Source organism: Tachyglossus aculeatus, chromosome 20, assembly GCF_015852505.1.
Source record: "Tachyglossus aculeatus isolate mTacAcu1 chromosome 20, mTacAcu1.pri, whole genome shotgun sequence".
Taxonomy (NCBI): domain Eukaryota; kingdom Metazoa; phylum Chordata; class Mammalia; order Monotremata; family Tachyglossidae; genus Tachyglossus; species Tachyglossus aculeatus.
In genome coordinates this window covers 3,294,541-3,321,933 of record NC_052085.1, presented here as the reverse complement: position 1 = coordinate 3,321,933, position 27,393 = coordinate 3,294,541, and the positions used below count along the sequence as shown (strand labels likewise).

The 27,393-nt window shown below is 49.8% G+C and overlaps 1 protein-coding gene across 1 annotated transcript in view; it reads right to left on the bottom strand.

Annotated features, from left to right (window-relative positions):
* MTUS2 (microtubule associated scaffold protein 2) overlaps nt 1-27,393 on the bottom strand; it is a 101,044-nt gene that overhangs the window by 42,699 nt on the left and 30,952 nt on the right. Inside the window, exons 3-5 of the mRNA XM_038762073.1 lie at nt 15,746-18,161; nt 13,386-13,626; nt 10,808-11,005 (exon numbers count right to left, since the gene is read on the bottom strand). Of these exons, the coding sequence (XP_038618001.1) occupies nt 10,808-11,005; nt 13,386-13,626; nt 15,746-17,908 (2,602 nt within the window). The 5' untranslated portion in view covers nt 17,909-18,161. The remainder of the gene's footprint in view (nt 1-10,807; nt 11,006-13,385; nt 13,627-15,745; nt 18,162-27,393) is intronic.

Below are 27,393 nucleotides of genomic sequence, written 5' to 3'. Positions count from 1 at the left end.
GAGGAGTACTGTAGAAGGCACCAGAATTAGCGGTCATGTTCCCTGCTCTTAACGAGCTTCCAGGAAGAAGCTTCCTTGATCAGGAGTGAGGCAGGGCAGGAGGGTGACAGAATCTGATTCAAAACCCAGTTTCCCTTAGTGGACAGGCCCTGCCCGATCCAGGCACCCGATGGTGAGGAACTCAGCTTTTTCCATCTCAACCCTCAGCCCTGGACACTAACCCAGCCTTCACGGCTATTTAAAATCCCTTAATCCATTCTGGGATGTCTTAAATAATGTGCTAAGCACTGGGCTAAAAAAAAAAATAAAATAATGATGGCATTTATTAAGCACTTACTATGTGCAAAGCACTGTTCTAAGCGCTGGGGAGGTTACAAGGTGATCAGGTTGTCCCACGGGGGCTCACAATCTCCATTTTACGGATGAGGTAACTGAGGCCCGGAGAAGTTAAGTGACTTGCCCAAAGTCACATAGCTGACAACTGGCGGAGCCGGGATTTGAACCGATGACCACTGACTCCAAAGCCCGTGCTCCTTCCACTGAGCTACGCTGCTTCTCTAAGATACGCGAGGATCAGGTCAGGCACAGCCTTGGCCCCACAGGGAGGTTCACAGTCTAAAAGGGATGGAGAGCGGGGATCTTAGCCCCATTTTACAGATGCGAAAGCTGAGCCCCAGAGCGGTCAGTGAGTTGCCCAGGATCCCGCAGCAGAGCCAGGAACAGAACCTAGGCCTTCTGCCTCCAGTTTCCACAGCCATTTTAGCTCCCTTCTCCATAGTAGCGTGAAAGGAACTTCGCCTCATCTCAAAGGATTTTTAGAAAAATCGAAACATGCCAATTATAACATACTTTATAAAAATCGCTACCAGACCTATTAACACCGAGGCTTTCAAATGGGTCAGAGCATCTCTGGGGGAGCTTCAAAGCACTGTAGGGGGTTGGCTACTATGACGACAGGAACACTGGGACTCCAGGAAGCTCAAAAAGGAAGCAACAGCGGGGGGAATTGTGTGCGGGGCAAGACAGGGCCTCGCTTATGCCCAGAGACAGCTCCCTTTTATGAATTTTAAGCCTGTCTTCCCCACTAGACTGTAAGCTCCTTGAGAGCAGGGATCGTGTCAACTCACTTGAGGGTACTGAACTCTCACAAGCACTTAGTAGAGTGCTCCGCGTTCAGTAAGTGCTCAATAAATACCATTGATGGAGAGCATCAATTTGATTCCCCTGGCTACTAGCTCCCCATGCCGGGAGGGGCAGGGAGAAAGGGGGTGTCAAGATCTTCGTGCAAGTACAGGCCCAAAAAGGCTAGGTGTGTCTTGCCCAAAGTACCAGAGCAGAGCCAGTGTGCGGCAGAGCTAGCTTTCAATCCCATGTTTTTTTTCCACTAGGCCACAATGCCTCACCCGACAGACGAATAGCAAAGCCTACTGATTCACAAATCATTTCAAAATACATTGCAAACTGAAATTCTGAAGATGACATGGCTCGGTGGAAAGAGAATGGGCCTGGGCATTAGGAAACAAGGGTTCCAGTCCCAGCTGTGCCACTGGCCTGCTGCGGTGGCCTTGGGCAAGTCGGTTAAGCTCTCTAAACCTCAGTATTCTCATCTGAAAAATGGGGATAAGATCCCCGCTCTCCCTTAGCTTGCAAGCCCATGAGGATCAGGGACTGCATTTGACCTGATCGGCCTCACCAAAGTGACTTGGAACAGAGAAAATGATTTATAAATATCATGAAGCTGAAACAATAAACTGAAGGCACAAAAAAAAAAAAAGGATGGCAACCATCAGAAGCTAAAGATGAAGTTCACTGCTGAAGATGTTTCTCCACAATTTGAGATCTTTCTAAGTCGTCATCCTGGCCTGACAGCTGCTGAAATAACAGAGACACACTGCCAGAGCTGAAAGAGCAATCAGCTGTGGAAAGTGGAAAGTTCTTAGTGAAAGATGGAAGAGGATGGAGGGGAAGGGGAGAGGTGAGGGGGTGAGAAACAGGATAAAAATGGTGGGGAGGGGGGAGAGATAGAGGGGGAGAGAGAGAGAGAGAAAGGCAATCACCCACCCAGCAGAAGGGATGTTTATCAACTGCTTCAAGCCAAATGATCTTGCCTGGGGGCCACTGGGAGGAAGAAAAAGTGTCCCTCCCGGCAGCATTAATGGTATTGGTTGAGTGCTTGTCCTGAGCTGGGCTGCTAAAAATCCAAACCAGGCTGACTGAACCTTCCTGAAGCATTCGGCGGCCCTTAAGCTGACCGCCTGACTCCGAGAGATGGTGGCTACAGTATCCCACCAGCCATCCCGCTGCCCTAGAGGGGACGGATCCATGAGGAATCTGGGGCCTAGACCGCTCACCACCCTTCACTGGGAGATGCCCACCCTTAACGAGGGGGAGGCGGAGGCCCATCTGGGCACCCAGGGACATCGCGGAGGCCGAGAACGGACGCCTTCGCTCAGGAGGCGGGCGGAGCCGAGCTCCAAGACCAATCTAGTCCTGTGCATTCTCACATTCCCTTTCGCCTCCCAAAATGTGTTGTGTGTGTGTGGTGGGGGTAGTCTTGAGAGCAAGAGACAATTAGCCGGAGTCCACCTCCCGGGAGCTCCCCCAGACTCCTCGCCTGCACTGCCCGGTGCCGTTCGTGGGAATGAGAATCCTGATCTCTGGGACTCCTGCTAGAGCTCGTCCGGGAGACTTCAGGACGAGGGAAAATTCATGATAGATTTGCCTGGGTTGACGGCAGTCATCTGTTGCTTGGCAACCTTAAATGTTCTCGGATGACTTACAGGCTCCTCAAGCATTTGCACATTTTAACTGGAATGACATAAGTAGACAACACACACACACTTTTTATTTTCCTCTCAAATCTAGTCCCCCCTCCAAAAAATAAGAAAACATTCTGGTGCATTTCTCTCATGTACCTGAGGGGTTCAAACTGCCATTTGAGGTGATTCAAAGACAAGGGGATGCTTATCGAACCCTCAGAAAATGTGGCTAGAGAAATTCAACTAGTGTTGTCCGAGTCCCACCCGATCAAAGAGAGGGAGGAAACAAATGCAGGTTAAAGGTTTTGCACGCAGTCGGACTGGTGGCGGCTTTGGCAGCAGCAACGGACCATGAGATCCCCGTGAGGAGAAGCTGGTCTGCTGGGTGGGAAGCCAGAGAAGGACTGAGAAGTAACCAGTGACGGCGAGGTCCCCTGCAACTGGAGGGAGTGGGGTCCAAAAGCTTGAGAAGGATTAAGTACCTACAGCTATGGGGGTCTGGAGGGGTCGCTGAAGGGAAGAGCTGGGGATATCACGAGGAGCATCCCTAACTCCAAGGATGGATGGGGGGAATGAGAGCGAGCGTCCAGGCTGGAGACAGAATCCTGGGCCAGGCGGCTGCACTTTGACCCGATAAGGACATTCTGCTCTGATACTCCTAGTTTTCCCACTGAACTTCCTAAAGGTCACATTCCAGAGGCCTTTCCACACTTCCCCACCAACCAATGAGCTCCTTGGGCTAGTGACCCCAGCCTCCATGAACCCCCACTTCAGTAAACTCTCCCAGAAACTCGATCATCATCCTCAATACTAGGATTTGATTTTCTTGAGCACCACCCACGTACTCAGCATGGCCTAGTGGATACAGCATGGGCCTTTTTAGTATCTATTAAAGCAGTTTTTATGCCTTAATAGAAGCAATGTGGCCTGGTGGATAGAGCACGGGCCTAGGAATCAGAAGGACCTGAGTTCTAATTCCGGCTCTGCCACTTGTCTGCTGTGTGACCTCGGGCAAGTCACTTCACGTCTCTGTACCTCAGTTACCTCATCTGTAAAATGGGGACTTAGACTGTGATTCCCTAAGTGAGACAGGGACTGTGTCCAGCCTGATTAACTTCCATGTACTTAATACAATGCCTGGTACATAGTACATGCTTCACAAAAACCATTAAAAAAAGGCATTGGTTGGGGGGAGGGACAGTGACTTTTAAAGTCATAGAAGGAAAACTCAGACTTGCTCACAACTCTCAGCATTCTGATTTACTGATTCTTTCAAGCCAGACTCTTTTATTCTGGGGCCTTTATTTCTAACTTCTTCAGAACTTTATTTCTACCTAGGTAGGGGCACCAACAGGTAACAGTCACACTAAGTCTTTCTACAGGCTGCAACTCTCTCCCACTGAGTTCAAAAGGAGTGGGAGGAAAAGGTGAGAGCTTGGAGAGTTCAACCAACTCCGTTAGACTATATTCTCCCAAATGCTTAGTATAGTGCTCTGCATACACCAAGTGCTCAATAAATACCATTGATTGACTGAGAGGAAAGGACAAGGGATTTTTCAAATCCCGTAATATCCAGGGAAAGGGAATTTAATAACTTGTTCCCTCTGAAGCTCCCCTTCCTCCCTTCTCCCAATTATCCCCATTCCTTCAAAAAGAACGGAGAATGTAAGACGTTTTGTTCAAGTGAATGCTGAATGTGTAATGATCGCTTCATTTTCCCTTCCTTGAAGCCTCTGAGGCAAAATGAGGAAAATGACGACCCTGGGGATTTGGAAAAAATAAAGCAAAATAAACTACGTGTGAAAGTGTTTGAAAGAGTTTGGTGGGGGGAATCAATGATTTTCAAAGAGCAGATGAGAGAATGAGGGTATAATAATAATAATAATAATGGCATTTATTAAGCACTTACTATGTGCAAAGCACTGTTCTAAGCACCGGGGAGGTTACAAAGTGATCAGGTTGTCCCACATGGGGCTCACAGTCTTAATCCCCATTTTACAGATGAGGTAACTAAGGCCCAGAGAAGTTAAGTGACTTGCCCAAAGTCACACAGCTGACAATTGGTGGAGCCAGGATTCGAACCCATGACCTCTGACTCCAAAGCCCGTGCTCTTTCCACTGAGCCATGCTGCTTCTCTATCATTATTATTATAATGATAATAATAATAATTGTGGTATTTATTAGGTGCTTATTATGTGCCAGGCACTGTACTAAGCACTGGGGAAGATACAAGGTAATTGGTTGGACACAGTCTCCGTCCCACATAAGGGTTTACAGACTTAATTTCTATTTTCCAGATGAGGTAACTGAGGCCCAGAGAAGTGAAGCGACTTGCCTGAGGTCACAGAGCAGATATGTGGCAGAGCCGGGATTAGAACCCAGGTCCTTTTGACTCCCAAACCTGGGCTCTTTCCACTAGGCCATGCTGTTTCAATTTGCAGCCACCATAGTCCAACCAAGTTTGAGACATTTTAGAACAGATGGATCCGGGCTAGAGAAATCTACAAGGATAATGATTAGAAAAATAGCCTTTCCCTCTTCCTCATCTTTTATCGTTGCTGTTACTGAATGAATTTCAGGAATATGGAAAGTGTCCAGGGAAGCGCTGAAACCAGTCTCACAGATCTGGCCTGAATTCGGCAGGGCTTCAGAAGGACCTGGGTTCTAATCCGGACTCCTCTACTTGTCTGCTGTGTGACCTCAGGCAAGTCACTTCACTTCTCTGTGTCTCAGTTACCCTATCTGAAAATGGGGATTAAGCCTGTGAGCCCCATGCATGGATTGTGTTCTACCTGATTAGCTTGTATCTACCCAGGCGCTTAATATAGTGCCTGGCACAGAGTAAGCACCTAACAAATACAATTAAAAAAAAAAACTCCACGTAAAGCCACACTACTTTACTTCCTGAGGACAAGCGCTTAGTACAGTGCTCTGCACATAGTAAGCGCTCAATAAATACGATTGATGATGACTACGGCAGAAGTGAGGGTCACCTCTCAGGCCCCACCTAAGAAATATCTGTTTATCTGCTGGGTCCCAACTAACAATACTCACAAGAGTCTTCCTTCAGTGAAACAGAAGAGGAAGGAAAAAAAAGGGAGTGATGGAGAGAAAGAGGAAACACAAAGAGAAACAGAGAAAGTAGGAGAGAGACAGAGAGAAAGAGAGAGAGAGAGAGACAGAAACAGAGACAGAGAGAGAGAGAGACAGAGGGAGCGACGGACAGAAAGCTCCTACAAGCTGTCAATTTGAATTTCTTTCCAAAGGCCACATGGACCAGAAAGCCCCTTGGAGATTTCTTCCTCAGAGAAGTAATGAATCGATGAAAGGATGAATAATAAAGGCAGCACTCTTCAGTTGACTGAAGCCCTGATTTTATCATCAGATCCAGGATTGCCATGAGTTCAAAAGTCAGAAACATTCGCTTGAGTTTGATTCATAGTCACAGCTGGTCCAGGTTTTGGGTGATGTGGTAGCCCCAAGACCCCAGGGATTGGCAGGGGGGCCCTTTCTTAAGAAAGGTATCCCTTATCCCAGCTCTGCCACTGGCCTGTTGTGAGACCCTGGGCAAGTCTCTTTACCTCTCTGGCCTCAGTTTCCCTCTTTCAAGTGCTTAGTACAGTGCTCTGCACACAGTAAGCGCTCAATAAATACGATTGATTGATTGATTTGTAAACTGGAGATAAGATACCCTCTCTCCCTCCCTCCTTCTTGGACTGTGAGCCCCATGAGGGGCTGGGGCTGTGTCTGACCTGATTATCCTGTCTATTCCAGTGCCCGGCACAGTGCTTGATACATAGTTAACGTTTAATAAAGGGTTCCGCCCAGATATGATCCAGGACTACAGACCTTTTCCTTCCAGAAGCCCCCATCACGGCTACTTGCAATGTTGATTCTAGATAGCTCAAAGAGGGGTGGGGGATGGCATGGAGGGAGAGGAAGGGTTTGGGGCTCGTCCGCTGCTCACTGGGTGCCAGCCCGCTCAGCTCATCTCACCTCCCAGCTTCCAGGGGGATTAGAAGTTTGGCGGCTGCAATGCCCTTGGGCTCGGAGTGGATAATAATAATAATGATGGCATAAAGATGGATACTAACTACTGGCTCAGGGAAACCAGGCCGGGAATTTGGAGAAAGACTCTTGTGGCTGAATTCCAATGACGATGAGCAAGGGAGGCCCCTACTAGGTCAGCCCAGTGGTCCAGCTCAGGGCTCGCTCTCCAGCGGGGATGCCGCATCCTGGACCTCCGTCCTACAGGTCAGGCCGTCTCGCACCCCCGACCTTTCCCTCCCATCACAGACCATTCCTTGACCCCTCTGGGATCTGCACAAATTTCCCAAAGTCACGAATTCCCGGGACTCGCTACCCATTGAGCGAGGGGCCGTTTTCTTTGGCTAGTTGTGACCCTGCCGCCTTCAAGCATCAGAAACTGGCTCTGAGTTCCCAGTTCATGCACTGCCCCGATCCTTACTAGACTGCAAGCTGGTTGTGGACAGGGAACATGGGGCCTAGTGGATAAAGCACAGGATGTATTTTTCCCCTCTGAGCCCTTCGTGTCTGAGCGACGCTCACCTGAATGGCGGGGGGTCGGGGCAGATGCATACCTGCACAAGAGATTCTCTTTCAATGTCGCTCGGACTCACAGACACAGCCTCATCCTCTAACTGACACACAGGCTTAGTGTCACTCCATCGCTACGGCTAATAAACTTGTTAGGGTCCTTTTTAACCAGATAACTCATTCTGTCAAGACTCTGTCTCTCCCAAGTCCATTGCTTTAAAAACTCCATTTCACATCCCAAAGAGTTCCTCACTCAAGGACAAGAGATATCAACTACATTAGCTGGACTTAAGCCTCCAATAAAAGGTTTGACTGCTCACTCATTTCATCATAGATCGTGACAGCGGCTTGCTCAGGGTTTGTGAATGACAGCAGATCGGCTCTTGTGCATCACTTCAATTCGACCGCCGCCACATCTCGGCTTACACCTTGTCAGGTTTCAATTTAGGCCACCCTTGTTTAAAGGGCCTGGAGTGATTTCATGTAACAGTTCCGTTGCCCTCGAAGCAAAACTTCATGCTGTGACATTTTCATGATGCTTTGTATCAAGAACTGGGCAGGAGGTATCAATTTCTGGACTGTTAACTTTCCAGAGGCATCATTCCTTCAACAGTAATTACAGGGGGCAGAGCACTGTACTAAGCACTTGGGAGAGCACAGGAGAGATACTAGGGAATTTGACCTCCAATCATCCATCTCCATTCCTCCTTCCTTTATCATTATCAAGAACTGTAGAGTTGTTTCCGATTCATAGCGATTCTACGGATATATTTTCTCCAGAAAGTCCTGTCTTCTGCCATAATCCATAACCTCGCAAACCACTCTCCTGTTATCATCGTTACGATTTCTATCCACCTAGCTGCTGGTCTGTCTCTTCCACCTTTTCCCTGGACTTTTCCTAGCAGTAGTGTCTTCTCCAGAGAATTAGTCCCGATGATGTGTCCAAAATATGCTACGCCAGGACCAAACAAAGGAGCATGACTCCGATGTCTCTACTTAGAACTTTATCTATTTATTTATCTCTATTTAGAAGGGGGCTTTAGGTGGGTGAGGGGAAGAGCCCCCATCTCTTCCCTGTCTTATTGCCAGGGGTGATTAGAGGGCACCAGCATTGTGTCGAGGTGCTCTTTGGAACATTCAGCTAACAATAATAATAATAATAATACTAACAATAATGGTATTTGTTAAGCACTAACTATGTGCCAAGCACTGTTCTGAGACCGTCCCTTTGGAGAAAGGATTCCGGTCACGTCGACCTCATATTTACTCCCAAAGGCCCGGCCTCCCTCTCTGCCTGACCCCTCTTCCCACTCCACATACCTCTCAGATATCAGACTTCTAATAAAGAACAACTGCCAGGGGCTCCCCGGGAGAGTGGAGCCAGAGCCTGAATCTCTGATTAACTGGATGATTAGATCTTTCACCCACCACCATAATGAATTCTAGCCCTGCGTGCTGCCATTGTTTGGGAAAGGCCGGGGGCCTGCTGACATACCGACTGTTATCAATGGCGGTTCGTCATCGCTGGCCTGTGGAAAATGTTTCACTCTCTTTCTCCTGCTGCACAACAGACTCCCACATTCGTGGCATCTGCCCTCTGGGAGACAAAAACCTGAGGTTCGGGCTCGGGGACCCCCAAACCAGGGGTGACCTGTTGTTTTGCGGCTCACAGCCCAGAACCCAAGGCCAGACTCCATCTTAGCCACACAGAAACTCAGACGTCGAGGCCAATCAGACTCCTGGCCGGCATTTCTTTAAGCTGATGATATGACCACATCTGCCGTTCCTCTCTGGTTCTAGCCCAAATGATCTCTTCCACCCCAATGAATCAACGGTATTTACTGAGTGCTTACAATGTGTAAAGCACTGTACTAAGTGCTTGGAAGAGTACAATACAACAGAATTAGCAGACACATTACTTGCCCATAATGAGTTTATGGTCTAGAGGAGACAGACATTAATATAAGTAAATAAGTGATTAATAAATAAATAATTTAAACTATGTACATAAAAGCTGTGGGGCTGAGGGCGGGGCAAACACCAAATGCCCAAAGGACACCAATCCAGGTGCATAGACATCACAGACGGAAGACCAGGGCCAAGGAAAAGAGGGCTTAATTGGGGAAGGCCTCTTGGAGGAGATGTGACCTTAATAAGATGTGACCTTGATGGCAGGTCTTCAGTGCCAGCAGTCACCTTGACCACCAAAGAACCTTAGTGAGCACATCACCACATACTGTGCCCAGCCCGGCTCCTCACAGACTGCATACCAGGGTCTGCGAGATCGCCCGTTCTTCAGTGCTGCCCGCCCGCCACGTCCGGGAAGCTCTCACCAACCCATCCCCTAACTGCTGTTTGGGACCGAGCCTAGCAGAACCCTGAAGGTACAGCGTGGGTCTGGGGAGTTGGAAGGACCTGAGTTCTACTCCCAGCTCTGCCACTGGTCTGCTGTGTGACTTTGAGCAAGTCACTTCACTTCTCTGGGCTTTAGTTCCCATGTGGGACAGGGACTGTGCCCACCTGATTAGCTTGTATCTACCCCAGTGCTTAGAACACACAGTAAACACTTAAATACCATTATTATTATTATTATCAAGGCAGGAGAAGGGAGCAAAGAAGCAGAAGTCCCCAGCCCCTGCAGAAACCCAAACTAGCCCTCTCTTTGCTGTTTGTCTCTGGACCCTACTGTCCAGAACAGAACCCAGAAGGCTGCCGTTGGCCACCACCTTGCCAACTCATGACTTTCGCTTGGCCCCTCTCTTCTGGTCACAGCTTTTTCGAGATTTCCCTGCCCAGACAGGGACCAGCCTTCAAAGACAGAACGGGAACAACTGCCCCAGCCCAAGGCCTCTCAGGCTCCTTTAACCTCAGTCTCGGCAATCAGGACTCAGTGGGGAAACACCCCCAGAGAGCGGCATTTTGGGATGGAGGAAAAGACAACCACAAGGAAAAAAAACCCGTGCTCTTGGTTTCTGTTTTTAACATCGCTGTGTTAACTTTTTTGACAAGCAATGAAACGCATAACCAACCTGATTCTCACAGGTACCTAAAAATCATTCTTTCTTCACAAAGCCCTTAATACCTTGTAACTTCCACGGCCATATCAAATCTATAATTTCTCCCCGACCCAGAGATTTCTTCAGCTCCTCATGTCATATACTCTCTTCTAGTTTTGAAGAGGAGAAATTAAAAAAAAAAATTTCCCTCTGGAGGAGTAGCCCTGCTTCGAAATTAGGAAGGGACTTGTGCTGAATTTGCTATTTTTCTCCAGCAGGGAATCAGCCATTCCAATTAGGAGGCTTTTCACGTCAGCTAGCCTGAATTTTAAGCTTCCCATGCTGTGGAAATGAAGAAATGTTCCAACGTCGCCCAGATCGAATGGACTCTCCTCCCGCAGTTCCCTTCAAACATCTGCTGGTCCAGATGATTTTTCCTCTGAACTCAAACCAGCACATCGACTTGCCCCTCTTTCCTCTCCCTGCTGACTTACCGTTGGCCAGTTTGCCGGGATCGTTGGGAAGGCCATCGCTAGACTGGTTGCTGGAGACGGAAGACACGCTGGAGCTTCGGACGAAGCCAAATGCAGCCAGTTTGGCGGCTGGAAGGCGGGAATAACCAGGAGGGCGCAGCCCGGACTTAAGGAGATTGGATCTGGCCACGCTGGAACTGGCGCCTTTCTTGAGTTCAGCTGCAAATGCAATGAAGTGGAAGAATCCTCAATTAAACCGCCTGGTTCACAAGGTCCCCGACAGACTAGAAATGACAACCAGATCTACAAGCAATCAATCAATCAATCAATCGTATTCATTGAGCGCTTACTGTGTGCAGAGCAGTGTTTAAAAATATCACTCAAGATCAATCAATCAGTCGTATTTACCGAGCGCTTACTGTGTGCAGAGCCCTTTACTAAGCACTTGGGAGAGTACACTATAACAGACACATTCCCTGCCCACAGCAAGCTTACAGTCTAGAGGTTATGTACATAAGTGCTGGGGGGCTGGGATGGGGGATGAATAAACGGAGTTAATCAGGGCAATGCAGAAGGGAGTGGAAGGATACAAAAAGAGGGCTTAGTCAGGGAATCAGTCAATCAATCATATTTATTGAGCGCTTACTGTGTGCAGAGCACTGTACTAAGCCCTCTTGGGGGAGATATGCCCTTAATAAGACTTAGAAGGTGGGGAGAGTAACTGTCTGTTGGATAAGAAGAGAGAGAGTGTTCCGGACAGAGGCAGGACGTGGGTGAGAGGTCGAAGAGATGGAGGTACAGTGAGAAGGCTGGCATCAAAGGAGAAAAGTGTGCGGGCTGGGTTGGAGTAGGAGAGTATCAAAATGAGGTAGGAGGAGGCAAAGTGATTGAGTGCTTCCAATTAATGGTATCTGAATGCTTACTGTGTGCAGAGCTCTGTGCTAAGCATCTGGAAGAGGACAATACAACGGAGTGGGTAGACACATTCCCTGCCCTCAAGGAGCTTACAGTCTAGAGGGGGAGACAGACGTTAAATTCCAGATAGGTACATAAATGCTGGGTGGCTGAAGGTGGGGTGAATATCAAGTGCTTAAAGGTTGCAGATTCAAAAGCATAAGTGATGTAGAAGGGAGACAGAGTAGGGGAAATGAGGGCTTACCGGGGAAGGCCACTCGGAGGAGATTTAAGAAATAGTCTCCGAGCCTGGTCAAGATTTTCATGGACAGCGATACACCCTGACAAGGCACGGACATGTGAGGTTTGCAACCCACGAAGAACCAACAATCGCTTTCGCTCTCTTCCCACTTCTTTCTTCGACTTTTGCCTCGTCTTTGAAATCCCAAGATCATCACCAGATCTCTCCCCCTTGTCCCCCTCTCCATCCCCCCATCTTACCTCCTTCCCTTTCCCACAGCACCTGCATATATGTATATATGTTTGTACATATTTATTACTCTATTTATTTATTTATTTTACTTGTACATATCTATTCTATTTATTTTATTTTGTTAGTATGTTTGGTTTTGTTCTCTGTCTCCCCCTTTTAGACTGTGAGCCCACTGTTGGGTAGGGACTGTCTCTATATGTTGCCAACTTGTACTTCCCAAGCGCTTAGTACAGTGCTCTGCACACAGTAAGCGCTCAATACGATTGATGATGATGATGATGATCACCAACGCCCCCCACTTCACTGAATCCCGACACTCCCCAGCTCCCAAGCCAATCCTAGCTTCCAAACAGTGGCATCTCCTCACCGTCTCTCTGGATTAGGACCCAGGTCCTCTGATTCCCAGGCCCTTGATCTTCCCACTAGGCCACACTGCTTCTCACTTTGCCATGTGGCGCACTCCCGCCCAACGCCTAGCTGGCCACACTCCAGACCCTGGCGGGGACACGACGGGCAGGGACCAGAGACAGGGTGAGTGGCACTGCCCAAACCACCGGCTCTAGAATCAATTCCTCCACGTGGTTTCTCAGTCTTGAAGGATCAGGACCGAGGCTCCTCCCCTGTCCTCCCTTCTTCCTGGCGAGGTTAGGCGGAACCAAGAGATGGAGGGGTGTTTCAGATCTCAGAGAGGTTTCTGGGGTCCCGGGAAAGCAAACTAAATAGAGCTGCAACCATCACACCCCAAAAAGCACCGTGGCCTAGTGGAAAGAGCAGGGACTTGGGAGTCAGAGGACCTACGTTCCAATCCAGGCTCTGCCAAATGCTATGCTGAGTGGCCTCGGGCAAGTCACTTAACTTCTCTGTGCCTCAGTTCCCCCGTTCTCCTTCCTACTTGGGCTGTGAGCCTTGTGAGGGACAGGAACTGCCCCTAACCTAATTTACTTGTATCTACCTCAGCGCTTAGAAGAGTATTTGACACATAGTAAGCTCTTAACAAATATCATATTAGCCATGAGGACTGTGATATGATAGCAACCAAGTCACCCCTTTTCCTGGGTATTTCTTAACCTAATTAGCTACACAAACGTCTTGTTCATCCCGTTTCTCTCACAATGACCCCATGCCTTCATGGGCTAAACTGGTATCCCCGTTTTCAGCCGGGACGATTAGATCCAGCGACCACTGCGATGTAGCCAACATTCGGTCACTTACCTGAGGGGTCTGAATGGTAGAGACTGGTGGCATTGGCTATTGGCCCCTGGGGGTGAATGGAGGTCCCCGGAGGCCTCTGCCCTGCCGTGAGGATTCTGTTTTTGGCAGGTGGCAGGCGGGACATTGCCCCCAGCCCCAACTGAGGCTTCAGGAGCATGGCAGATCGATAGAGGCTGGGCGGGACTTCGTAGTGAGCGTAGGCAGGGGAGCAAAATTCCTCCTTCCCGGTTCTCTCTGCAACCTGAGGAGAAATAACGAAAGGAAATTAATCACAACACCCACATTCCACGGATCTTTGAAGAAGCAGAGCTCACCGAGGGACTCCTTCTCCCGACAGTAACTGGTAGCGGGGTCGGTAAGAGGGTTGGGAATGGTAAAACAGAGCCAGAGAAGCCAGGGGGAGAGTCCAATGGGCTTAGGATGGCTCCCAAGAGGAGTCACGCTTTCCAAGCCCCCCTCTAGACGGTAAGCTTGTTGTGAGCAGGGAACGTGTCTCCCAACTCTGTTGTATTGTACACTTCCAAGCGCTTAGTACAGCGCTCTGAACACAGTCAGAGCAACCACAGAGGCCTCCACTTTTTCTGGGTGTCCAGAAACTGGTCCAATCCCCCAGGAATTTTAAGACAAGAACCAGTCTTATTTGGTTAATGATCTAGGTTAGAATGCAGAGTTGGAAAATACCTTTAAAATATAAAACCTCCCTTCACTGGTATGGACCCATTCATATTATCAGAATTTCACTTATATGAAAAAATGTCCTTTAAAATGGAATCAAACATAGTTCTGAGGCCAGGTATGCAAAAATACCCCTGTTAATTAACTCTGCTCTTACGTTCAAAAGCTTAATGGATCAAACCCATATCTCTCCAGCTACCATTCCCGTTTAGACAGTACTTTTTAATAGAGCCTACACAAGCTTTGATCCTAACTGGCTCACAGGACATAATCCTAATTTGACACCTTTAATATTGAAAAAGACACAAAAATGACCTTAAAATTCCCATTACTGAAATGAGAGATTAGATCTTGACTGCTTTTATTCTCAGAATTGCAGGGTAAAATATTCATGATTGTTGCAACAGATAGCCTGGACTCAGACAGTATCAAATTATATTCTGGTGAAAGAGCACTTTATCTCTGACCAGATTTTTAGCATCAATCTTCTTACTGTCTTTCTCCTCCTATTTCTTTGCTTTGTCAATTACCCTTTTCTATCTCCTATTTTACATTTTTTTGTAGCTGGCTGAAATTGTCTGGGCTTATTTTCAGTGATGTACAGTGACCGGGGGTACAGATAATGTCTTTCCTACCGAGAACTGATGGAATCATCTATTCTCACCCTGCATCTTCCACTTCTACTTTGAAACATCCACACAATTTTGATCTGCCTCTGTTTCAGCCCTTCGACAAAAGAGCCTACACCAGACCACAGCTGGTTGCCTATGAGTGCGCGCTCTTTCTCTCTCTCTCTCTCTCCATAATGATCCTGTTCTAATTGGCTTTAGTTACCCTCGATGCCTGACCCCTGTTAGTGGATATGCTGCATCTTAAATAACAAATGTCTCAGTGGCAGCAAAGGGAAGACTCTCCAGCCCACCCGGCCCAGAAGTGACACAATTTAATCCAACTGGTGTATCTGCCGAAAGCTTCACACTCCCTACAGCAGGGTTGCAATCACCAAGAGAACAACACGAAGATTTTTTCCTACAGCAAAATTATCTGTGGAAATCATCTGGGAGTGAGAAGGACTTGGGTTCGAATCCCAGCTCCGCCACTTGTCTGCTGTGTGACCTTGGGCAATTCCTTTAACTTCACTGGGCCTCAATTACCTCATCTGTGAGATGAGATTAAGGCTCTGAGCCCTATGTGGGACAGGGACTGTGTCCAACCTAACTTGGATCTACCCCAGTGCTTAGTACAGTGCCTGCCATATAGTAAGCGCGTAACAAATACCATTTTTTTAAAGGGGCTAGGGATGCTAGGGCAGGGGTCCAGAGAAGCTGCGTAGCTCAGTGGAAAGAGCCCAGGCTTTGGAGTCAGAGGTCATGGGTTCAAATCCCAGCTCTGCCAATTGTCAGCTGTGTGACTTCGGGCAAGGCACTTCACTTCTCTGGGCCTCAGTTACCTCAACTGTAAAATGGGGATTAAGACTGTGAGCCCCCCGTGGGACAACCTGATCACCTTGTAACCTCCCCAGTGCTTAGAACAGTGCTTTGCACACAGTAAGCGCTTAATAAATGCCATTAAAATAATCCTCATCAGCTTCAGGCTTTAGCCGGAGCCTCTAGGTGACTACCCGCTGGCCAGTTGGAGGGTGTGGAAGGGGGCCCCTCGCAACAACAATGAGAAGGTTCTCTCACCTCCTGGAGGAATTTTTCGCTCATCTGACTGAAATGATGGGCTGGCGGCCTGATCCCAGAGAGCACCAACCCCGAGCTGAAGAGCCGCGGCTTCTGCAGGTCCGGTTTCAGCTTGTCGTAGAGGCTGGGGGTCGGCGGGAGGTCGGGACCGAAAGCTTTCGACTCCTTGGGCAGCGGCAAGCCACGCGGGGCCGGGGCCGGAGGGCACAGGGCCGGGGGGCTCCGCCTGACGTAGGTGATGATCTTGGGCCTCACGTGTTTGGGTTTGGGGACCAGGAGGGGCTTTGCTTCCGCCTTTTCTTCCGGCCTCTCGTCGCCGACTCCGTCGCCCTCGCCCTGGGCTGGCAGAGGCCCCTTGGCCAGTGCCAGGATGGGCTTTGGGATCCCGCTGGGGCCCACGGTCTTACCAGGGGCTTTGGGAGCCCCATTCTCCCCTGACACCCCATCAGGGGTCGGCAGGGGGGCTGTAGACCCCACGGCCTCCACAGGGAGCGAAGGGAGACCATTAGAACTGTCAGCGGGTGTACTGGGCTGAAGTTTGCAGCTGTTCAGAGCTATCCCTGGGGGATGGGGCTCAGGATCCCCCTCACCACCACTCCCAGTTCCTGAGGGGGGGATCTCAGGGCCTCCCATTCTACCCGGGAGGTAGCTCTCCCCAGCCTCCTCCTTCCCACTCTCCTCCATGTGGCTGGCCACTTCCCTTTCCAGTCCAGGGACATTGTTGCACAGCTCTCCCCGACTGGCTGCTGGGGGGCTCTCCACGGCCCCCGCTCCAGACATCCCATCGCCCTCCCTGGGTTCGTGGCCAGTGGGATGGGCCTGTCTGGGGGTCGCAGGCTGCCCACCTGCCGGAAAGCCACAAGGCCCCGTCTCGCTGGACTGCTGCTTCGATGTTGGGGTCCCTTGGGTGCTGGGCCCGTTCTCTCTATGCCCCATGGTGAGGGGAGAGACGGGGCTGGGTTCCCAGGCCTCGGTGGACTGGGCATCACTCTGGCCCGCGCTTCCGTTCTCCTCCTTCCTTCCAGCTCTGGGTGTTGGAGCGGAGAGGCTCCCACCTGACACAGGGTCTCCTGAACAAGCTTTTACTTGACCGAGGGTCGGACAGACAGTGCCCCTGATTGGGTCTGGACACTGAGGGGCTTTCCCTTCTGCTGTCTCCTCCTCCCCAGCCAGCCCTCTCTGCTCCCAGGTTTCTCCTTCCCCTGGTCCCCCATCGCCCGCGATGGGGACCACAGTCCTCGTCTCCGGCTCCCGGGGGTCAGAGTGTTCCGTCCGGGCCTCATTCAGCTCAGCCCCAACCCCTGTCTCGGCCTGACCTGGCTGGTCTGAGAGGTCCACCATGGTGGTCGGACCCCAAGGCGCGTCAAGGGGGGCTGTGCGGGGCGAGCGGCGGCCGATCCCTTGGCTGTCTGGGGGAGGGATTTCTGCAGCTGCTGAGGTAGATGATAGTGCCTCAGGGGTACGGTCAGCCGGATCCGGGCCGAGAGGGGGGGTCGGGGGCAGGGCCTGTGATGGCTCCATCCCACCCACAAAATGTCGGGCCTTTTCAATGGAGTCCAGAGAGGCAGAGAGCAAGCGTCTGTGAGTCACGGCTGCCACGTGCTCCTTGGCGACAGCACCTGTCTTGGGGAAGAAGTTGCTCGACCTCTCTAAAGAGTGCCTTTTCCGGGCCTCGCTGTCAGGGGCCTGGGCCGCCTCTTTCTGAGAAATGCGGCGGAAGAACTCGTCCCTTCTCAGAGAGGGGCCCTCTGGGCGGCTCTCGTCCCCACAGCTCCGCAGACCCCACTGACTCGAACCCTGGAATCGCCGGGGCGCCTTCCGAGCTTCTCCCGCTTCCTCCGCCGCCGGGTGCGAGGCGGGGGGCAGCCGGGGCTCCTTCAGGCTGACGGGACCCACGTGAAACGCCCTCCCAAAGCCGTGGGGCGGGCGGGTCTCCCGGCCAAAGCGGGGGAAGGTCTCTGACCCACCTGTGCTGGCATTTGAGATAGCCCGCACTGGATCGCGGCAGGCGGCCTCGCGATCTCGGGTCGTGACCTGCGCCATGATTGGGTTGGCGTTCCTGTCCCCCAGCCTCGTTGAGCTTTCATGGTCGTTCTTCACGCCGTTTCGGTTGTCGGGCAACGGGGAGTAACGCGACTTGTTTGGGACCAAAGGGACACTCATCTTAATGTGCCGCTGGTGAAGGGAGAAGAGGGGTAGCACTTCTCAGGCCTATCCGGCCAGGGGGGCCTTCCTTCCTTCCAACCCCAACGGGGGCGACGGGAGTGGAGCCACAAACTCGCACTCGTCTTCTCTGGCCCAGCCACGTCACATCCTCGCTCTGCTCGGCCAGTTTCCGCACGACCTCTAGAAGCACCCAGCCTTCAGGGAGCACGGTCAAGTTCCCTCGGAGTGGCAGCCGGGCTGCCTGGTCAGCCTGTAATGGGAAGGGAAGATAATTGTGCTATACTGGACCGGGATCTTCCCGAGGATTCCCTTTGTGGCGATCGAACTTGGCCTTACTGTCACTATTATCTCTCTGTGCCTTTGCTCTCAACAGCTGCTGTGACCCTGAATGGCTGGGTGCTCATTAGACTGGAAGCTCACTGAAGGCAGGATCCTGGCCTCTTACTCCAAACAGCCCTGCCCGGTTGGTGAGGAAAAAGGAACTGCTCCTTAAACCATAATGTTCTGTAGCTCCTATGATATTGACTTTTATCATTTTAGATGGGTTTCCTGTCCAACTACTCTCTTCCGTGTCACGGTTGTACTTTAAGCACTGGATATTTTCCACCCCACCCTCGGCCCCACAACACGATCTACGTATCTGTAACTCATTTTAATGCCTGTCTCCCCCTCTAGACTGTAAGCTCTTTGAGGGCCAGGGAACCTGTCTGCCAACTCTGTTATACTGGACTCTCCCAACCGCTTAGTACAGTGCTCTGCCGAACAGTAAGCACTCCATAAATTTGATTGATTTCAAGAACTAAGGACAGCAGGGATTTTATCCCCATTATACTGATGAGGAAAATGAGGTCCACAAACACTTAATACAGTGCTCTGCACAGCGCTCAATAAATATGACTGAATGAGTGAACTGAATAAATGAAAGTGATTTGGCTACAGTCACATAGCAAACCAGAGGACAGAGCTGGGACTTGAACCTGTGTCTTCTGAGTCTCAATCCTATGCTCTTTCTACTACTGTTACTAATAATAACAGTGGTACTTGTTAACAGTTTCCTATGTGCCAAGTACTGTTCTAAGCATTGAGGTAGATACAAGTTAAACGGGGTGGACACGGTCCCTGTCCCACATCAATCAATCAATCAATCAATCGTATTTATTGAGCGCTTACTGTGTGCAGAGCACTGTACTAAGCGCTTGGGAATTACAAGTTGGCAACATATAGAGACAGTCCCTACCCAACAGTGGGCTCACATGGGGCTCACACTCTAAGTAAGAGGAAGGACAGGCGTTGGTTGAATCCCCATTTCACAGATGAGGTAACTAAGGCACAGAGAAGATAAGTGATTTTCCCAAAGTCACGCAGAAGGCAGGTAGTAGGAGCCAGGGTTAGAATCCAGGTTCTCTGCCTCTCTGGCCTCGAGTCTTTCTACTGGGCCACCAAGTTTCAAAAGAAAAGAAACAAAACTAAAGCTTTTCACCAAATCTTGAAGAACGACTTTCAAAGATCAGTGTACGACTGTAGAGCCGAAGAGTTGCTCTAATCACTGCTGAGTGCCCTGCCCATAATCCTCTCTAAGGCCAAATTTAGGAGCGTATTTCTGAAGAGTATGCTTTTTTTTCCAAATGGTATTTATTAAGCACTTATTATGTGCCAGGCACAGTATTAAACTCTGGGGTAGATGCAAGCTAATCAGGTTGAACACATGGGGCTCACAATCTTAATCTCCATTTGGCAGATGAGGTAATTGAGGCACAGAGAAGTTTAATGACTTGCCCAAGGTCCCACAGCAGACAAATGGCAGAGCCGGGATTAGAACCCAAATCCTTCTGGCTTCTAGGCCCATTCTGTAACCACAAGGCAAGCTCCTTAACCCCGCACATCCCGGCTAGCAACACTGAATAATGAGTTCAAATCCCGGCTCCACCAATTGTCAGCTGTGTGACTTTGGGCAAGCCACTACTTCTCTGGGCCTCAGTTACCTCATCTGTAAAATGGGGATTAAGACCGTGAGCCCCACGTGGGACAACCTGATCACCTTGTAACCTCCCCACCGCTTAGAACAGTGCTTCGCACATAGTAAGCCATCATTATTATTATTATTAATAATTAAGATCCAACATCTTTCCAGGTGGCACAAATCTGTTCTTTTCTAACTCTGAAGTCCTCTGTACATTGACTGAGGTTTCAGGGATCCATTGTTGAATACGTTGAGAGACTCTACTGGACGCCATCCGCTAAGTCAAAGGCTCTCACAAAATGATCAGTCTGCTTTTCTGAATGTGGCCAACCAAATCGCTAATTTGGTGACTTTATTTCCCCCACTAACCCTCATCAGGGTTCTACACACCTATGAGGACAGGTCCTTTCGAGTTGAGGCGAATTTGCTCCCTCAGTGAGTTTGCCATGCTCCCTGGAACAGCGATGCCACTCCTGAGAGAGTGGCAGTATGGCCTAATGGAAAAAGCTTGGGTCTGGGAGTTGGGAGATGCAGGTTCTTATCCCAAACCTGCTGTGAACCATTTAACTTCTCTGGGCCTGTTTCCTCCTCTGCTAAATGGGGATAACAATGGCCATCTCCCTCGCCTCACGTAGATGCGGTGAGGACGAGAGGAGACAAGTCAGGAGGTTAAAATAGTAATAGCGCTCTACAGATTCAAAGTGTTGTGAATTTCATTGGCGAATACAAGTTTTTCTGGCAAGTTGCGTGTTCAGAGTTCTATTATTTTCAGACACCTCAAAATGGTGCAATCCGTTCGCATGCTGGCTACGTGTTGGAAATAGCAGAGGGAATGTACGCAGTACACAGTGCTTCTCTGTTCATGTCTCTATTTTCCGGCCTGGGTGAGGGATTAAAGATGGGTTGGAGGCCCTGGACCCACCTCAGGAACAAGAAATGGGGCGCGTGTCTGCCCTTACTACCCTACAGTCCTTATCTGGGGAAACTGGCAAGCTCTTTCTGGTTAAGGGCCCTGGGGAAGCAAAACTTTGCTAAAATGTAAGTTCCTTAAGGGCAGGAATTGTTTCCTCAAACTCAATCACACTCTTCCAAGCACTCAGTACGGTGCTCTGGGGTGTTCAATAAATACTATCAATTGATGGAGTTCCATTTATAATTCTCTTTGAGCCCCAGTGTGATAAGAGCCCAGGGATCTCCTGACTCCATCTCTCTTCCTCTTTCATTTTTTTTTAAAGTGTTAAGCGCTTACTATGTGCCAGACACTAGTAAGCACTGGGGTAAATGCAAGCTTACCAGATCGGCTAGAGTCCCTATCCCACATGGGGCTCACGGTCTTAATCCCCATTTTCCAAATGAGGGAACTGTGGCCCAGAGAAGTTAAGTGACTTCCCCAAGGTCACACAGCAGACAAGTGGCAGAGCCAGAATTAGAACTCAGGTCCTTCTGACTCTGAGGCCTGTGCTCTCTCCAGTCCCTCCAACCCCTGGGTCCCCTTAGCCCCCTACTCTCTCATCTGTCCATAGACACCACAAACGAACACCAGGCAGACTGCTTCTGTTAACAGCACAAACTCGGTGCACACCAAGCCAGAAACGAAGAACAGGATTGTAAAGAGGCATTTCTGGACTTTCCAAATGGTGGAGCCTCCGGGCCTTTGTGCCGATAAGCCGGGGAGGAGCAGGCACTGCTGGAGTCGTTTCAGTGCCTCAAATCGCTCTGACTCATCAGATCAGTCCCTTCTGTCAAAATCATTGTGCGATTTCAGCTTCGGGAAACAGCAAGTGCCAATTCTGTCTCATACCTCTGTTTTCCTCCCAGTGCCCAATGAGACTAGTTCATACACCCCGACCTTCCACGAAGCCCTTTGAAACTAAGCGACGAGCGCTCCCCTACTCAGCCAGGGGGCCTCTTGAAGAAGCACGGCTGAACGTGGATTGGGCCCAGAACGCTTTTTTTCTCCTCCGCAATGGTTAGAAAACAAAGCTTCTCGGGGATTGGACACTGCATGATAACTCTGTGCCTGAAGACGATCCTTTATGAATGCATCATAGGCCACTGAAAACAGAGTCTAAAAATGGAACCTTTCCGTGGGCTGAGAAGATGTATCAGAATATAATCAGCCGCTGAAAGAGGGTGTTACAAGTAGGAGGGAGTTTCTTCAGATCCTAAACCCTTCTGTCATCCACCTGGGATTTACTGGCCTCCTCTGCAGTCACGTGGGCTTAGGCCCGGCTCGCCCTTCATCCACGCTTCCTTCTGGGAACCACTACGGCCTCGTCATGTCAGAGTCCCGTTCTGACCCACCCTACTGCCGAACGAAGTTGTTTTCTTCATGCTCTACCCTTGGGGCAGGGGAGCACCAACTGAAATTCCCCCCACTAGCGACCTGCCTGACCCTCCAAGATCTCACTCTGCTCTCCAAAGCAAAAGTCACAAACTCTGACCTTATATTGGGCACTGGTCAAGGAGACAGTCCGTCCCTGAGACACGGGAGGCAAAGCACACCCTTTTTCATGCCTCTCAGCCACTCTGTCCCTTTTGCCAATTTTTTTTCCATCATCGTCAGTATTTAATGGGCGCTTGCTGTGTGCAGAACGCTGTTCTAAGAGCGTGGGAGAGTATAATACAGCAGAAGTGGAAGACACGTTCCCTGTCCAAGATACTCTACTTTAGACTTTGTGGGATTTCCATAACCTCAAGCTCATAGCTTTGGCATTATCCTCGACTCATCTCACCCATTCCACCTGTATACACGGTCTGGTACCAAATCCCTTCAGTTCTACCACAACACCTCTGGAATCCACCTCTTCCTCTCCATCCAAACTGCTACCTCGCTGATCCAAGCGCTTATCACAGCCGCCTGGATGGCTGCATCTGTCTCTTCGCTGACCTCCCGGCCTCCTGACTTTCCCCTATCCAGTCCACATTTCACTCTGCTCCTGGGATCATTTTTCTTAAAAAAAAAAAAAAGGGTGTTCAGTCCACCTTTCCCCACTCCTCAAGAATCTCCAGTGGTGGTCCATCCACCTCTGCCTCCAACAGAAAGGAACTCCTTACCGTCAGCTTTAAGGAACTCTACCAGCTCTCCTCATACTAATAATAATAGTAATAATACTGATGGTATTTGTTAAGCACTTACTATGTGCCAGGCCCTGTATGAAGCGCTGGGGTGGATACCAGCAAATCGAGTTCATTCATTCACTCATTCAATTGTATTTATTGAGCGCTTACTGTGTGCACAGCACTGTACTAAGTGCTTGGAAAGTACAAGTTGGCAACATATAGAGACGGTCCCTACCCAACAGCGGGCTCACAGTCTAGAAGGGGGAGACGGTCCCTGTCCTGCGTGGGGCTCAAAGTCTCAACCACCATTTTACAGATGAGGTAACTAAGGCACAGAGAAGTGAAGTGACTTGCCCAAGGTTATACGTTCCAGCCCACACATTTCGCTCCTACCGCTGTTCCTCAATCTCGTTCATTCATTTAATTGTATTTGTTGAGCACTTTCTGTGTGCAGAGCACTTTACTAAGTACTAGGGAGAGTACAATATAGCAGTAAGTAGACATATTCCCTGCCCACAAGAAGCTTACAGTCTAGAGGGGGAGACAGACTAGGTCATTGCCGACTTTTTGCCCATATCCTCCCTTTGACCTGGAACTCCCTCTCCGTTTCTCCCTGTCAGACTACAGAGGTCACGTTCTTACAAAGCCCTGAGCTCAGGAAAACCTGCCCTGTCGATCTAGCTGGGTCAGACGCATTGCATCCAGGCAGGCCAGAATCACCGGACAAACGGTCCCTCATCTCCAATGGCAGTGTCACGGGCCTAATCCGCAGCCTGGGACAACCAGATGCCTGGAGAATCGGGCCCGGATGCTCACGCTTTCCGGTCTACAAACGCCTCCAGGCTCCCCAGAGCTGAACGTGTCGAGTTCAGCCCGCCCATTTCCCACCCCGATTTCTCTCCCAGTGGCGACCGACGAGCCAGACAAGCCCCCCGTGACGCCTGCAAGGCGTGTTAGAACTTCCCAACTCACTTGACTTTCTTAAAAAAGGCCCCAAACAGATGCTTGCTCAGATTGTACCCCAGGCGTTCGATTCCAAATGAAAATCTGCTTCGCTCAAAGCGCATCTGACGAACAGCCAGCGTCTCGGAGCTGTGAAGGCGGAAAGTACAGGGGAGCCGGGAGCTGCCGTGTGTGCCGGGAGAACCATGAAGGCCACGGGTGCCACGTGTGCATTGAGTGAAGCATGTGCTTGCCTGTGCCATGAGGACTGCGGGTGCTTCATGGGAAGCGGGTGTTTCGTGCACAGCAGTCCCCCCGTAATTGTGGGAAGGGGCCGCAAGGATGGTAAGGGTCGGGGGCAGGTGCCAGCTTTCAGAATCCCCGCGTCTAGGGGTGGAAGAATTAACGATTCTTCCCGAGATGACCTCCGTGACCTCCATTCTTCAAGCGGGCTACCCCGTGGAGACCCGTCAGCAGTATTACGCCAAGAAATAATTGGTCCTCGCAAAGTTCTTCGGCAGTATTTTACCATATGGGCTTGTGGGGAGTCAGCTAAAATCACGCCTATTCAGCACAGAATAAAAATTTCAGATCCATGTCCTTTTGGAGGCGTTGGGCAAGGCTGAGACATTAGAAATGTTAAACCTAGTTCCCCCCGCCCAACCATCTCGAGGACCCTACTCAATCCATCAATACTGGGGGCCTATTAAGTGTAAAGCCCTGTCCTTAATGTTTGACAGAGTACAACCTCAACAGAGGTCGCTGCCCTCGAGGGGCTTACAGTGTAATGGGGGGAGACAGAAAAAAATGATTTCAACTGGCAAGGGTGAGAGAACGTAAGTGTGGACATGAGGACCGAGGCTCGGCGTGAAACTGGCAAGAACTCAGGGAGGCCGCTGTGTCGTTGGCTAATGTTTCAAAGGGGAGCGATTCTGGTTGCCCTCAGTGGTCAGTGTTTGCCCTCAGTGGTCAGTGCTGCCTTATGTACCAAGCAACCGTGTCTGTTGTAACACACCGAAAATCCCAGCCACAGCCGATCTGAGGGGAGAACAACAACACTTAGTATTAATAATAATAATAAAAATACTTGTTAAGCGCTTACTATGTGTCAGACACTATTCTAAGTCCTGGGGTACATACAAGCTAATCAGTTTGGACACAGTCCCCATCCCACATGGGGCTCACACTTCTATCCCCAATTTACAGATGAGGGTAACTGAGGTAACAGAGAAGTGAAGTGACTTGTCTGAGGCCACACAGCAGATAACAGCAGAGAAGCAGCGTGGCTCAGTGGAAAGAGCCCGGGCTTTGGAGTCAGAGGTCCTGGGTTTAAATCCCGGCTCCACCAATTGTCAGCTGTGTGACTTTGGGCAAGTCACAACTTCTCTGGGCCTCAGTTACCTCATCTATAAAATGGGGATGAAGACTGTGAGCCCCACGAGGGACAACCTGATCACTTTGTATCTTCCCCAGCACTTAGAACAGTGCTTTGCACATAGTAAGCGCTTAACAAATGCCATTATTATTATTATTATTAGAAGTGGCAGAGCCGGGTTTGGAACCCAGGTCCTTCTGACTCCCAAGCCACTGCTCTATCCGCTAGCCATATTGCTTCTCCAGTATTCTCTGCGCACAGCAAATGCCAAGTGTCACCGATGGATTGCCAAACTGGGTTCTACTGGACAAAATCCTCTCTTGAAAGCCCCAAAGCCGGCTGAAGAAAGAGGAAACTGAGGGCGTGGAGGAGCAGGAGGGGAGATGGTTCCGGGGCTGGATTTCTGTCCGATTCAGCTACAAGCAGTTTTGAGGGAAAACGACCAAACAAAACAAGAAATGAACTAAAAATTAAAAATCTGGGTCACTCCATGGCTAAGTTAAGGAAAAACTAGGTCAAAAAAGCGTGAGGTTTTTGGGGCTGAGAAGAGCGCCAACAGGGACTTTAGGCTTTTTCTTAGTGGCCTATTTTAGTTAGTAAAGGCAATTAAGTACTTACTGTGTGCTGAGCTCTCTGCTAAGGGCTAGAGAAGACAGATAATCCAATAGGGGTCAGTCCCTATCTCTCATGAGGCTCAGAGTCTAAGAGGGAGGGAGTAATTTATCCCCATTTTGCATGTGAGGAAACTGAGGCCCAGTGAGGTTCAGTGACTCGCCCAAGGTCCCATAGCAGACCGGTGGTAGAGCTGGGACTGGAATTTGGGTCTCCTGACACCACGTATTTTCCACTAGGCCACACTGCCTCTCCTTTGGAGGCAAGCAGGTCTTTCAGGGATGGTACAGGGAGCAGAAAAGGAAGGAGAGTAAGACCAGCGCTTAGAACAGTGCTCTGCACATAGTAAGCGCTTAACAAATGCCATCATCATCATCATCATCACTCAATGGGAATGGGGGAAGGCTGAGAAAATGGCCCTCGAGCCTCCGAGTTGCCCTCTTCAGTTTGGCTCCTTGAATCCCATTATAATATGTGCAAGAATGCTGGGAGGGGAAGAAAAACTGGGCCTTAGAGCTCCACATTTTTTGATTCACTTGTCTGGGCTGTAGGGAGGTTACACAGAAAGCAAATTTTGATGACACCGAGACCGCTTTACAGTTTGGTCTTTTCGTTATGGGGCTTATGTTGAATTGTCGTCCCCACCATGCCAAGCCATAGGGGTCGGGGGGGTGGGGAGGCAGGGGGGCCCACTTGGGCGTTCCTCCTGGACTCTGTGATGCCCTATGATTAATTCACGATTCATTAAAAAATCTCAGTGCATTAACAGATAAGACCGCAAGGAAGGGAAGAAGGCGAGAGGCGGCCTGAATGTGCAGAGAAAATGCCTGGCCCATTCAGAATACATTTTGTCTGCCACATTTCCCCATATCACATCTGGAGTCCGTGGGTCCCCAAGGGGTTTCTGGGAGAGACGGTCAATTATTTAGTGTGTAGAGTGCATCGGCCCCCGTCTCCCCCGATAACGCCTCCGGCCTGGTGGAAAGAGCCCAGGACTCAGGAGACCTGGGTTCTAGTCCCAGCCCTGACCCAGGCCTTCTGGGGAATCTTGGGCACATCCCTTCAGCGTAGGAGAAAAATACATTTGCTTGCAATTGCTCAAGCTCACTGAATGTTAGGGCTCAGGGAATCCTAAAACTGTAGACACTCTGACCCTGGAAGCATGGGAGGCCCCAATCGAGGCAGAGGGGAAGGTTTTTTTTTATTATTGCTGAGGAAGGATCTCCTCCCCATTCTTGCAAACCTGGCTTTAGGAAACATAGTTTTTTTGTTCTAAACAGCCTATTTATATACATATACACTTGTCTATAATACATATGCATATCTAGTTATCTTTCTATCTATATACATGTATATATCGGTCTCCCAAGTTAACACGGCTGACAATGCAATTTTATCCAAGCACATCGGTGTGGCTAGTAAGAACACCAAAAAATGGACACACTCTCTCACACTGTTTACAAGACAGATCGGTGCTGTGAAAATAAAATTTGGAAATGTCCCTTTGACCTACTGACCTCTCTGCTCTCC